Below are 11,998 nucleotides of genomic sequence, written 5' to 3'. Positions count from 1 at the left end.
ACAACCCACGCGCAGAACGATACTACATGAAGAGTACTTCATCACAGGAATAATAGATTGTTCTAGTTAGTTGTAATGCACTTATAGTTCTTAATATGATAATGTGCAGATAAAACTGTATAGTATAAACATTATTTAGTTACTGAATTTTCTCCATATATATGGAAACAATAAAAAATTTAATTCCTTTGAACCTATACATCAAAAAATAATCAACATTAGAACTAGAAATATTTAATTTAAGGGAATACCCTTTTAGAGGGAAAACCTAAAATCTACTTGAACAACTAGTAATTACCATAAGGATAGAGTAACAAATATGATAAGCCAATTTAAGGGTAGAAGGTTTATGGGTTTGGGTGGGTTTGGTTCCGACTCGTAGAACTTTCCGCATCAGTCCTATGCATAGTAGTAGTATTGGTAGGGTTTCTTTTGGGAACCATGGATTTTCGTTCGAGTTAAATGTTTTTGAGAATTATCCCCACATGCGGCACCAAATATTTTTGTAGTGAACTTAGAAGTACAAAAGACACTTAGAATACCTAGTTGTGAAGAGTTGTTGGGGAAATTTTCTAATATACCTGAAATGCTTTCAATTTTGCAATATAACATTAATTTTACTGGGGTGGTTTTCTGAAAAACCCCTCATACGCTCAAATCAGACCAGAAAATAAATCAAGAAATAAATGATAACAGAATAAGAACAATATTAATGAATAGTAAGATGAAATATGGAGAAATGAGTGTGTATTTGAATAATGGGGTAATCTGTGGATTGGTTGTATATTTTTGCAGAGTAACCATAGGTAAATGTTAGCTTAGGGTAAAAATAAGTTACTAAGGAGTAGTGGGAGTCATGGGCATTATGGCCCATAGAGGTTGGTGTTATTAGATTAGGGTTTTCATGATATTACTTGGTGAGGTAGTTAGGGTAGACAGACTGTCTACGTGGCAGTTGATTGCAATTTGGATAATAGGGTATTTTAGTAATCTAACAATAAACGTAAAATAAATAAATGTTATCCATAACAATAGTTTTAAAGTGATCACTTATAAATTAAAAGTGATCACTTAGATAAATGAGCTAATTATACATGCTTGTTTCATGTTGAGACAATCTCATACAAAAGTTGTTGATCAGTATAAATACTTGCATTTAATTGGGTATGACTAAGAGAATATATTGTTGGAATGAAGATTATTTCTAGAACTATTGGCAATTGTTACTAAATGGTAAGAATGGTAATGGAAAGTTAGTGTAGTTTTGGTAGGAATATCTCATGAGAAATTTGATGGTCATACTTATTCTCCTTCAACGATCTAAATCACAAAATATGTTCTAATGTATTAGCATTTGAGCATGTGGCATAAGGTCGTGAACAAAATTTTTTTTATGATCAAATTTTCATTACCATGAAAATGACAAGATACATATCATGAAAATTTAAACTAAAAATTATGTCCATTACTACTAATTGGGCTGTTAATGCATTATTAATTTGTGTTAATTGCGTTATTTATAGTTTTTTTAAGAATATTCTGAACATTGTTAGAACAAAATCATTCCTTTTTTATTCGTTAATTAGTCTAATATATCTAACGTTATTTATAAAATAAATTACAGCATTATTATAGTATACCATAATAAATTTAGTTCTGATAATAAATTTAGTTCTGATATTAGCACAATAAATTGTGGTGGAGTATTTTATAATTGGTGTCATGTAATTATCAAATATTCAAATGTTCAAAAATAACTTTCTCTAACCATTTAATTGGATTTTTCAACAAAAAAAAATTGGAAATTTATTACGTAGCAGTAACTATTTGTGTTTTAATTGAGAATTAATAAAAGAATATACAAATAATATACAAGTATCTTAAACAAATAAATCTCTCCTATTTAGAATGCAATGTTTTTTGTTTTTGTATTTATTTAAATAAAAATAATGTACAAGTATCTTAAACAAATCTTACATTATATTTGGATACCCTACAGACTACAACTACAACTACGACTACAACTACAACTCCACAAAGAGCAACTTCATAATCATACTCATTTGATTCCCTTCATCTTACATTACATTATCAAATAAAACAAGCTTTAGCAGCTTACATTTCGTTGGGAAACATAAAATATCTACACAAGAAACTTGCTCAGATTTGGTATTCAATTTCAAAGAATTATAAAATTTACAAGGATAATCATCTTTTATTTCACACATCTCACTAATTATGCCGCGAAAAATCCAATTGATGATTGAAATCCTGCTCCGATCAGATTTGCTTCATCTAGCACGCATTTTATAGAGAACAATGAACATGTCAGTTCTTGATCGGGTTTTTAATATGGTCGCTTATCCATTATTTGTGAATTTACCTGTTGTCGATGGAAGTATCAAAAAACTCGCTGCTATAATCATGTATGCAAGCAGAAGAACGCCTCCTTTCATGTAATGCGATGATCCGTCCTGTTCGATAGAAACAATGTTGGAGTTTAAGCAAAAGCGTTTAAACCGAAAACAGATATGTTGCGATTGGATGATTATAACAACTTCTAATTGATCCCTGACCAGTAACCCCCCCAAGATTGAACGTCAATCGCAAATATCTTTATTTGGAAATCACTCTTCTTATTACTATTTTAGATTAACTCACAAAATCCCTACATATACGCACGATATCACTGTGATTGATGCAAGAGATGTTAGAAAATAGCCTACATGTGATCACACGACAAAACATTAGAGAGAGATTGACTAACATATATACTAGATGGGCTACTATATAATACCAATTGGTTTTAGAAACCTCATCAGGTTTGTGCAGTCAACTCTCCTTTTGTGTGGGTCTTGTGTACAAGCCCAAATTTATCAAGAGACCACAGGGATGATATGTAAATGACTTTGTTCCAAATTCAAACACGTAGGGATTGGATTTAGAAGTCGGTTCTCAGTAATGATTTATCGTTGATAGATAAGAATCAATGTGTAATTCAATAACAAACCTGCAAAGTAAAGGCGGTAACGAATACTGAGAGAGCGAAACAACTAGTTTCCAAGAGACTAAGGCTGAGGTCCATCTTGATATGCATTATCCATGCGATGATCACACATAAAGGAACCTGAATTAATACTTTGTTAGGACGGATCTTTTCCAATCATGAAATGATAAGAAAAAAGATTATGGTGGTACTAAAGTGTTCGTGTCTTACCACAAATATTGAAATTTGGGTGGCAGAACCCAAGGCAACTCCAAGCGATATGTCCTATTAATAACATCCAGCCACAAATATACCCGGCTAAAGTAAGATTATACTTGAAAAATACAACAGCAATGATATTCAAGAGGAATTCTGGATTCATACTAGTTTATTCCTGTAACCAAATATGACTGCGCCTGCATGTTCTGCTGCATTCCCTACTATAGGAAGTAAAATTATGCTAAGAAAGCTAATTGGAATTCCCCAAGAACTGGAAGCATCCTGTTTCACGAGATTTCGGGTTTAAGAAGATGATTACATGTAATTAAATGTCTATATAAGATATTGTATGAATTAAATTCCTTTTTATTTGTATGATTACACAACTATACCTCAATTGTGCCCACAACAAATTCAGAGAGCAAAGCTATCACTGCTGTCATGCCCACCAACCAGCTAAAGGCACTCCAAAAACCGATCACTGCTGTTTCATTTTCGCCATCTTCATCAGGTTCCTGTGTATGTACACATTCAATGATAAGCATCTAAAATTGCACCAACCAGATAAAGGCACTCCCACTGTCCCTATGAATTTGCCATAATTTCTACTTTTCTCTGTCCCTTTAACTTACCAACATTTCCTTTTATAGAAGTGTCTTACCGCTTTCTTTAGTCCTTATGCGCACATCTATTACCTCTTTTAACATCATCCATTCTCTTAATCTGTGTGAATTGTTTCCCGATGCAAATTCATAAGGATTGGGGGAGTAATATTAAAGGGTGATAGCTTTCAGCTGTCCCCTTTTATGTCTGTTACATTGTTAGAGACATGCCACATCACCAATCAAAATGAAACAAACTCACAAATACAAAGTACAATCAACAATACAACGATGCTAAAGCTTTAATTCACATGAAAGATCATGGCTAACAAAGATTATCACTACAACATAATTTACTTTTAGTGGATATATAATATATTTGGTGGCATAATTTGAATGTCTCTACTTTAAAATAAAAACCAAAAATTATTACACTAAAAATATAAATCAGTAACATTTTTTAATGCCACTAAATCTTATGTCGCGAAAAGTTAATTTTGTTGTAATGTACACTTATCCGAAAACAAAAATTACATCGTCCAGTGATTCTAAATTCAAACTCACCTCTTCTGAATCAAACAACTGCTGATGGGTCTTCAGCTGAAAAAACAGATATGCAATATAAGCCACAAGCAGGACAATGCTACTCACTCTCGATAGCAAGAGTATGGAATCGGCAGGAGATGTCGTCCCTGTAGTCGCTTTCGAATACTGAGAAAATAATGGCAGTGCATGGCAAAGAACTCCAAGCAGGAGAAGAAGTATATTCACATCAGATTGATTCTGTTATCAGAACAAAAACAAGACAATCATAAAACTAAAATATCAATACTGTTACAATGCAATTACTAAATGTATGCAGGATGAATTGCTTCTATACCCTATCGAATCTTTGTGCCTTGCTAAGGTTGGCAATGCCACCAATAAACAAAGAAGAACCAAGAACTAGAAGAAGGTTTGAAAGAATTGATCCCAAAAGAGAGTACTTCAGCACGGAAATCTTTCTCTGATAGAGCGCGAATATAGCAATTATAAGTTCTGTTGCATTCCCACAAGTTGCATTTAACAGTCCCCCAACTGCGAATTCTCCAAATCTTATTACTTGATCACTACAATAAATGACATAATGTAGAATGTAAATGCCAACAAATGAAATTACAAGTACCTGTTTGACCGGTATAGTATGCGATTTGCCTTGCATTTGACATGCAAAAAGATAAGACGGATAAAAAACGTCAATCACATTATACTTCTGAATATCTTTTTTTACCATATTAAGACAGAAAAATCACTAATTTAGTAGTAACATACTCAGTAAGAAAACTAACTCTCTCTGCTAAAGGCGCTAATCCGAGTAAACTCAAAGCAAAGACCCAAGGCTGTTAAGACACAAAATCACAAATTTGCATCAAAAAAAGATTAGCGGAATCTAACATCAATCGAAAAGATTACGTGGCTCAAAAGGCTTAAAAATTGTACAATGGATTGGTTTATACATTAATTGAACTTTTACGCACCATCAGCAAAGAAATTACCACTTACTCTTCCAAAATTGTGATATTTGGCGACAATGGCGAATGGAATGGTCACAAAAAGTATAGAAATCTTCGTTCCAAGGATAACCTCTTGAAGATTAATCAGTATTCTCCTAAGCAACAAAGGCCTGATGTTCAATCCCAGGGACCGATCAGACTTTTTCCTAAGCGAAGAAGAAGATATCCTATGTGCAGTCTTAATTGGTCTTGGCTCATCACTTGAGTCAATAACGATTCCATTTTCTACTTCCCATGCCTCATTGGAACCCATTTTTCTGACTATCCCTACACACTAACACTACATAAATATAGGGCCAGTATTCTTTTCAATAAAATGTCTACCAATACTGTGATAGTATTAGTGCGTTACGAATTATGAGCAAACTGAGTCAAGACAAGACTGAAGTTTCCTGGAACTTTCCTGCAGATACTTTTCTGTTTTTGGGTAGTTTCCAGCAATATAAAATCTCTTAAGATCATTCATTATTGCATAACTTATATATTCAATGCATACATATGTTAACATTCTCTATCCAACGTTTTTCAACATATTTGACACATTTGTTGCCATCAGTTAAAAATAGTTAAATGCAACAACATCTCATAACCACGACGTCATTAAGTAACTCCCACCTAAGTTTAGGTGATCCGATGTGCGTAACCTTACCGTTGTAAAGTGTAAGTCGTAACTACAAAGATGTTTTCAATTGATCCCTATTAATAAACTTCATTTGCAACTTCAAATAAATTAAAAGTTCATATGCTTGTAATTCTTAATATACTTGTAACTGAGTCAAACAATAGAGAGAATACAAAAGTATACAACTATTACAAGAGTTACGTAAACAACATCAATTCAAGGCCTTATTCTTTTTTGTAGAATCTACTAAAGTGAATCAAATTTTATGAATTTAAACTACATTTTACAAATTAAAACATAATTTTCTAATTGAGCCAGAGATCAATATGTAGTTTTCCAAGATGCCCTAATATTTTTTTCTATATTATTACTGAAATGTAGGAATTGAAGCGAATTGTTAGATTGAAACATAGGTTTTATTTTCACAAATTAGAAATAATTTTACAACAAAATTAATGTTTAAGTTGAGGAAAAGAAGGTCTAAAATCCTTGAATGTGTCAAGTTGAAACAATAAAGTGGCAGTTTCCACACAAAAGGAGTTCATCAAACCAAATTAGAAGTGCTCCCATATTAATCTAACTTAGTCTCTAACCACTTATAGAACTACATCTAATAAATTGGAGTAAGACAGAACACACTTTAATAATGCCATAGTTGGTCATTGTAACTGCAGTATTGGCTTGGACTAATTAGTAGTTTTGCCAATAGAGATATTAGGTTACTTTTCACTTAATTACCTGCTCATGGCATCTTAATAAACACCAAATAGATGATGTAACTTGCAAAATTGTTGTGATATAATAAACCTATCTGTAACACTTTAGGTTTGCTCTGTATAATTATTAATATACAAATTCTTAAATGAGACGATTTCATGAAGATAAGTCCATTAAAGTGTTCAATTGACTAATTTTATGGGTTCATCTCATGGTGAAATGGTGTCATACAAAACGAGTTGTTATTAATAAGATTAGTTCAGTTAAATTCCTCTATTCAGCACATCATGTTTACTCTCGTATTTTAGTATTTCATTCAGGTCAATTGAGTTTAATGTAGTTCAATTCATTTCATTTCATTTGAGTTCGATTGTTAACGAATATAGAGAAGAGGCCTGAACAAGTTCAAATCCCAAAATCTTTTGTTAATTCTCCAAGTCTAACTTGGATTCATCAAGACTCACCGGGTTTAACCAAAACTAACCACAATAGATCACAACTAGCAATGGGTAATAAGTTCAAATCATACATTTCAATTGGGACTAACAATAAAAAAACAATTGAACATTTCCGGTACAAATCAATGCCTTTGACACTGTAAATTTAAATATAGCAAAGTAAAATAATAATAATAGAAATAATAATAATAATAATAATAATAATAATAATAATAATAATAATAATAATAATAATAATAATAAATACAAAACCTCCCAATTCTCTCTCTAGCGCCCCCCTCTGGTTCATTACTGCTCCCAAGCATGGTTGAACCGGCCAAAGCGAAAGGACCCGACCGACCACGGAAGGCGGAGGCCCTAAAAGGAAGCACGGCAGCAGCCCAGACCATAGAGCAGCCGGTGGTGGAGCAGTCGGTGTTGTCTGTCGACTTAGCTGCTACTTCCAGATCTAAATCCCTATTGAAACCTAGCGAACAAGAGAAGGGTCTAGAGCAATCCCATCACAGCTGGGCAAGCATCATCCATGGAGGTGCCATTACTGGTACAACCGGCCAGCCCTCAGCAGTGAGCAGTGACTCAACTCAGACTCAAACTGCCACTGCCTCACCTACGGGTGATGAAGGTAATAATGCTTTAAAACCTAGGTTTGTTAAAATTGAATTAGCTGACATTGAAGATGAAATTAAATATTGGGAATCTGCTGTGGTGTGCTTTGTGGTTGGGGCTAACCCACCGTTACATGTCATAGACGGTTTCGTTAGACGAATTTGGAAAGATCTTGATATTGATACTGTAGATATGGTGGATACGGGGGTCTTCATGGTTAGAATGAAATCTATCGAGTCTAGGGATAAGGCTAAATGGAGTTTTATTTGACAATAAACCCTTAGTGATTAAACCATGGAAACCTGAAATGTCAACTGATAAGAATAGCCTATCTTCAATGCCTGTGTGGATTCAATTACAACAACTTCCAATCAAAGCGCTGGGGGCTTACCCCATCGATGACAATGAATAGCATTCTAACCTGGAATGTGAGAGGGCTAAACAAGGTAAGTAAACAGACGGAAATGGCGAGATTCATTGCTAACCACAACATTAGCCTTTTTAGTCTCCTCGAAACCAAGGTAAAGCGGTAAGGATTAGGTGCCCTTTATCAAAGACTATGTCCCGCTTGGTGTGTCACTCATAATCTGAATTGGCATAAAGGAGGACGCATCATAGTTGCTTGGAAAAGTGATGAGATAAGTATGGATATCCGAAATTGTAGCAGTCAGGTAATTCGTGTATGTGAACCCGCTAAATGGCGATAAATTTTCTTACTCCTTTGTCTATGGTGCTAGCGATAAGAAAGGGAGAGAAGACCTCTTCACTTAGCTTGAGAGCATTAAGAATTGTAGGCCCGTGGCTCCTTATGGGTGAGTTCAACTGCATAGCCAATATAAATGAAAGAATAGGCCAAAGACCCCACAACAGTGAACTGAATCCTTTAAGGAGATGTATGGAGACATGTGAGATACATGACTTGAAAAGCACCGGGAGATTCTTTACCTGGACCAATAAGCAAGAGGTTCCTGCGCGAGTTTTAAGCAAAATTGATCGAGTTATGGGCAACCACTCTTGGGAAACCACCTTCCCCACAGTTGAAGCTGCTTTCCTCCCGGAGGGGGACTTTGATCATACACCGATGTTATTCCACTTCTTTAAGCAACACAGAAGGACTTGTTCATTCAAGTTCTTCAACCATTGGGGCAAACGAGAGGAATTTTTGGGGGTAATCCAAGACATATGGAACACCCCTATCCAAGGCCTCAAGAGTCACCAAATCATTCAGAAACTCAACCTTATCCAAGCTATGTGCAACCTGAAATTCAAGAAGGATAAGCAGACAGCAGTGATCCTAGCAGAGAACAACCTTCTAAAAGCCCAATAGGAGGTACATGCTAACCCAACTAATGTTCATTTTATTAACCTTGAATGTAAAATGACAAATCTTCTTCAGAAGGCAAAAGAGGATCGAGATTCGGCTCTACGGCAAAAGGCCAAAACATGCCATGGGAGATGAAAACACTAGGTTCTTTCATCAATCTATCAATCACAAACATAGAGAAAACACCATCAATGTGCTTCACATGGGTTCGGAGACAATCAGTGACCAAGCTAGGATCCAAGAGATTTTTCGAAAATATTACACAAATCTCTTAATATTGTCCACAAAGGTCCAGTCCTCACAGCAGCCCAACAAAACCTTCTGTCCTTGTAATTCTCTGAGGTAGAAATCAAAAAGTCCCTATAGAGCATCCCTGAGGATAAAGCCCCCGGCATAGATGGGTTTAATCGTGGCTTCTACAAAGCTTCTTGGCCAATGGTAGGTACGAACGTAACCAGAGCAATCCTTGAGTTCTTTGATTCTAAGGTCCTCCCAAAGGCCTAGAACGTGACGACAATCACTCTAATCCCAAAGACACAGTACCCAAAAGGCCCAGGGGACTACCGACCTTTCTCATGCTGTAATGTCATCTACAAATGCATCACCAAGCTCATATGCAGTAGACTGAAGCTAGTCCCAGGGGCCATCATCAGCCCTAATCAAGGCGCGTTTGTGGAAGGTCACAACATTTTTCACAATATCCTCCTGTGCCAAGATGTAGTAAAGCACTATGGAAGACGAAGCTACATGCCTAGTTACCTCATTAAAATGGATCTTTGGAAAGCTTATGATACTCTGAACTAGGACTTCCTAAAGGACATGATGACTGCTCTCAACATCCCTACCCGATTTGTAAAGAGAGTTATGACTTGTGTTTCCTCCTCCCAATACTCCCTAATCATGAATGGTAACCCCCTAGAACCCTTCAAGGCTAAATGTGGAGTTAGGCAAGGTGACCCCATGTCTTCCCTACTTTTTGTCATAGGCATGGAATACCTTTCGAGGATTCTCAAAGCAGCAGGTGAAGCTAAGGATTTCAAGTTCCACCCTAGATACTCCAAATTGAAACTAAACCACTTAGTGTTCGCGGATGACTTGATGTTGTTTTGTAAAGGAGATACGCAATCAATTCAGACCCTCTGCCAAGGGGTGCAGCTTTTCTCCTCAAGTTCGGGCCTCGAAGCCAATTACACTAAATTAGGCATCTACCTTGCAGGGGTCAATGATAACTTCAGGATGCATGCAGCCAACACCTTAGACTTTACTTTTGAGAGCCTACCTGTAAAATACCTAGGCATGCCCCTCACATCCAAACGGTATACAACTGCTGATTGTGAATACCTAGTGGATAAGATGACTAGTCGGATTCGTTCATGTTTTGCCAAGAATGTCTCCTATACAGCCAGACTTTAGCTGGTCAACTCAATCCTCATGAGCATCACCAAGTACTGGAGTCTGACTGTTATTCTTCCCAAAAGAGTCATAAACCAGATCAATATTGTGTGTCGCTCATACCTTTGGTACGGGGAAACTGACAACAGAGCACCAGGGAATGTGAATTGCGAGAAGGTTTGCAGGCCTGAAAAGGAGGAAGGGCTCGGAATCTGAAACTTGCAAATATGGAACTTAGCAGTTGTAGGAAAAATAGCCTGGCAAATCAGCACAATGCAGGACTCCCTATGGGTAAAATGGGTACATGAGGTGCATATGAAAGGTGGCAGATGGGACCTTTTCAATGCTCCCTATCACTACGAGCTGGGTGCTCAAAAAACTATGTGGGGTGAAGGAGACTCTAAGGGACTGGATGAAAAGCCCGAAATACTCCATCGATGTCGTGTACAGAGATCTAATGGGGACCACAGATAAAGTATGTTGGGCTACCACAGTGTGGAACCGAACTGTCATTCCAAGAAGGCGCTTTGTGGTTTGGCTCGCTTACCATGAAAGATTCAAAACAAAACTATCGACTCAAAAGCATGGGTGTGGTGGATGATGATTTGTACCCCATTTGTGGAACGCAAACCGAAACGATTGAGCACCTCTTCTTCAAGTGCAAATTCAGCGTTCAATGTATGAAAGCACTTACAAATTGGATGGGCGTAAACTGGAACATTGGGAACATGAAAGATATACTTCGAAAACGCCGCTTACCCAAGGCAAAATCGTGACTCATAGCTGCAATCTTCTGCAACCTTGTATATACTATCTGGAGAGTAAGAAACGATGCGGTATGGCAGAAGAAGGTAATGACATTAGGGAGGGTACACTATCAAAGCTGACTCCAAAATCAGATTCGCCTCTCTATCTCCAAATGGGGCCACTGCACTCTAGTTGAGGAACCTATAGTTGAGCCTTTTTGCTTGTTGGCTTAACTTGTTGTTTTGCTTGTTCCTTTTGTTAAAGGCAAATTCTTGTAACACCGTCTATGGGTTTTTTTGAGATATCCTGACATCTCCCATACACATAAAGAGTGAGGTGGGGAAACTCTTCCTAGATGGTGGGCCCCACTTTCACAATGATGCAATTGATAGGGAGAACCCTGGATATCTGGTTTTATACCCTGTTTGTAAAGTTTTTTGTTTTGTGTCGTTTGACAAATTACAATAACAATAACAATAACAATAATAATAATAATAATAATAATAATAATAATAATAATAATAATAATAATAATAACTCGTATTTTTTTCTTACCTTATTCCAAAATGTTAATGTTAAATCAAAGTTTAAACGGGTCAATAATTATACATTATAATCTATATTAACTGCAAATCAAAAAAAGTAACATATAATTTAATTCATGGGCAGAAACTGATATTATATTACTCCATTATTCAGTTCTTCTTTTTCCCCAAAAATTTTGCTACTGTTACTTGAAATAACTTGTAATTCTATCCGTTACAAACATAAG

The 11,998-nt window shown here is 36.0% G+C and overlaps 1 protein-coding gene across 4 annotated transcripts in view; it reads right to left on the bottom strand.

Annotated features, from left to right (window-relative positions):
• Positions 1–1,902: 1,902 nt before the first annotated feature.
• LOC130814260 (vacuolar cation/proton exchanger 3-like) overlaps positions 1,903–11,998 on the bottom strand; it is a 10,432-nt gene continuing 336 nt past the window's right edge. The window contains exons 2-12 of one of the 4 annotated variants that reach the window (XM_057680351.1): positions 5,350–5,634; positions 5,119–5,186; positions 4,973–5,001; positions 4,688–4,884; positions 4,372–4,590; positions 3,598–3,720; positions 3,371–3,487; positions 3,218–3,271; positions 3,011–3,127; positions 2,384–2,474; positions 1,903–2,295 (exon numbers count right to left, since the gene is read on the bottom strand). In XM_057680351.1, coding sequence (XP_057536334.1) covers positions 2,237–2,295; positions 2,384–2,474; positions 3,011–3,127; positions 3,218–3,271; positions 3,371–3,487; positions 3,598–3,720; positions 4,372–4,590; positions 4,688–4,884; positions 4,973–5,001; positions 5,119–5,186; positions 5,350–5,634 — 1,359 coding nt within the window. In that variant the 3' untranslated portion in view covers positions 1,903–2,236. The remainder of the gene's footprint in view (positions 2,296–2,383; positions 2,475–3,010; positions 3,128–3,217; positions 3,272–3,370; positions 3,488–3,597; positions 3,721–4,371; positions 4,591–4,687; positions 4,885–4,972; positions 5,002–5,118; positions 5,187–5,349; positions 5,635–11,998) is intronic. The other 3 variants (XM_057680352.1, XM_057680353.1, XM_057680354.1) reach the window with 3 other exon arrangements.

The sequence above is a fragment of the Amaranthus tricolor genome, chromosome 5, assembly GCF_026212465.1.
Source record: "Amaranthus tricolor cultivar Red isolate AtriRed21 chromosome 5, ASM2621246v1, whole genome shotgun sequence".
In the NCBI taxonomy this organism is placed as follows: domain Eukaryota; kingdom Viridiplantae; phylum Streptophyta; class Magnoliopsida; order Caryophyllales; family Amaranthaceae; genus Amaranthus; species Amaranthus tricolor.
This window is presented reverse-complemented; position numbering and strand designations above follow the sequence as displayed.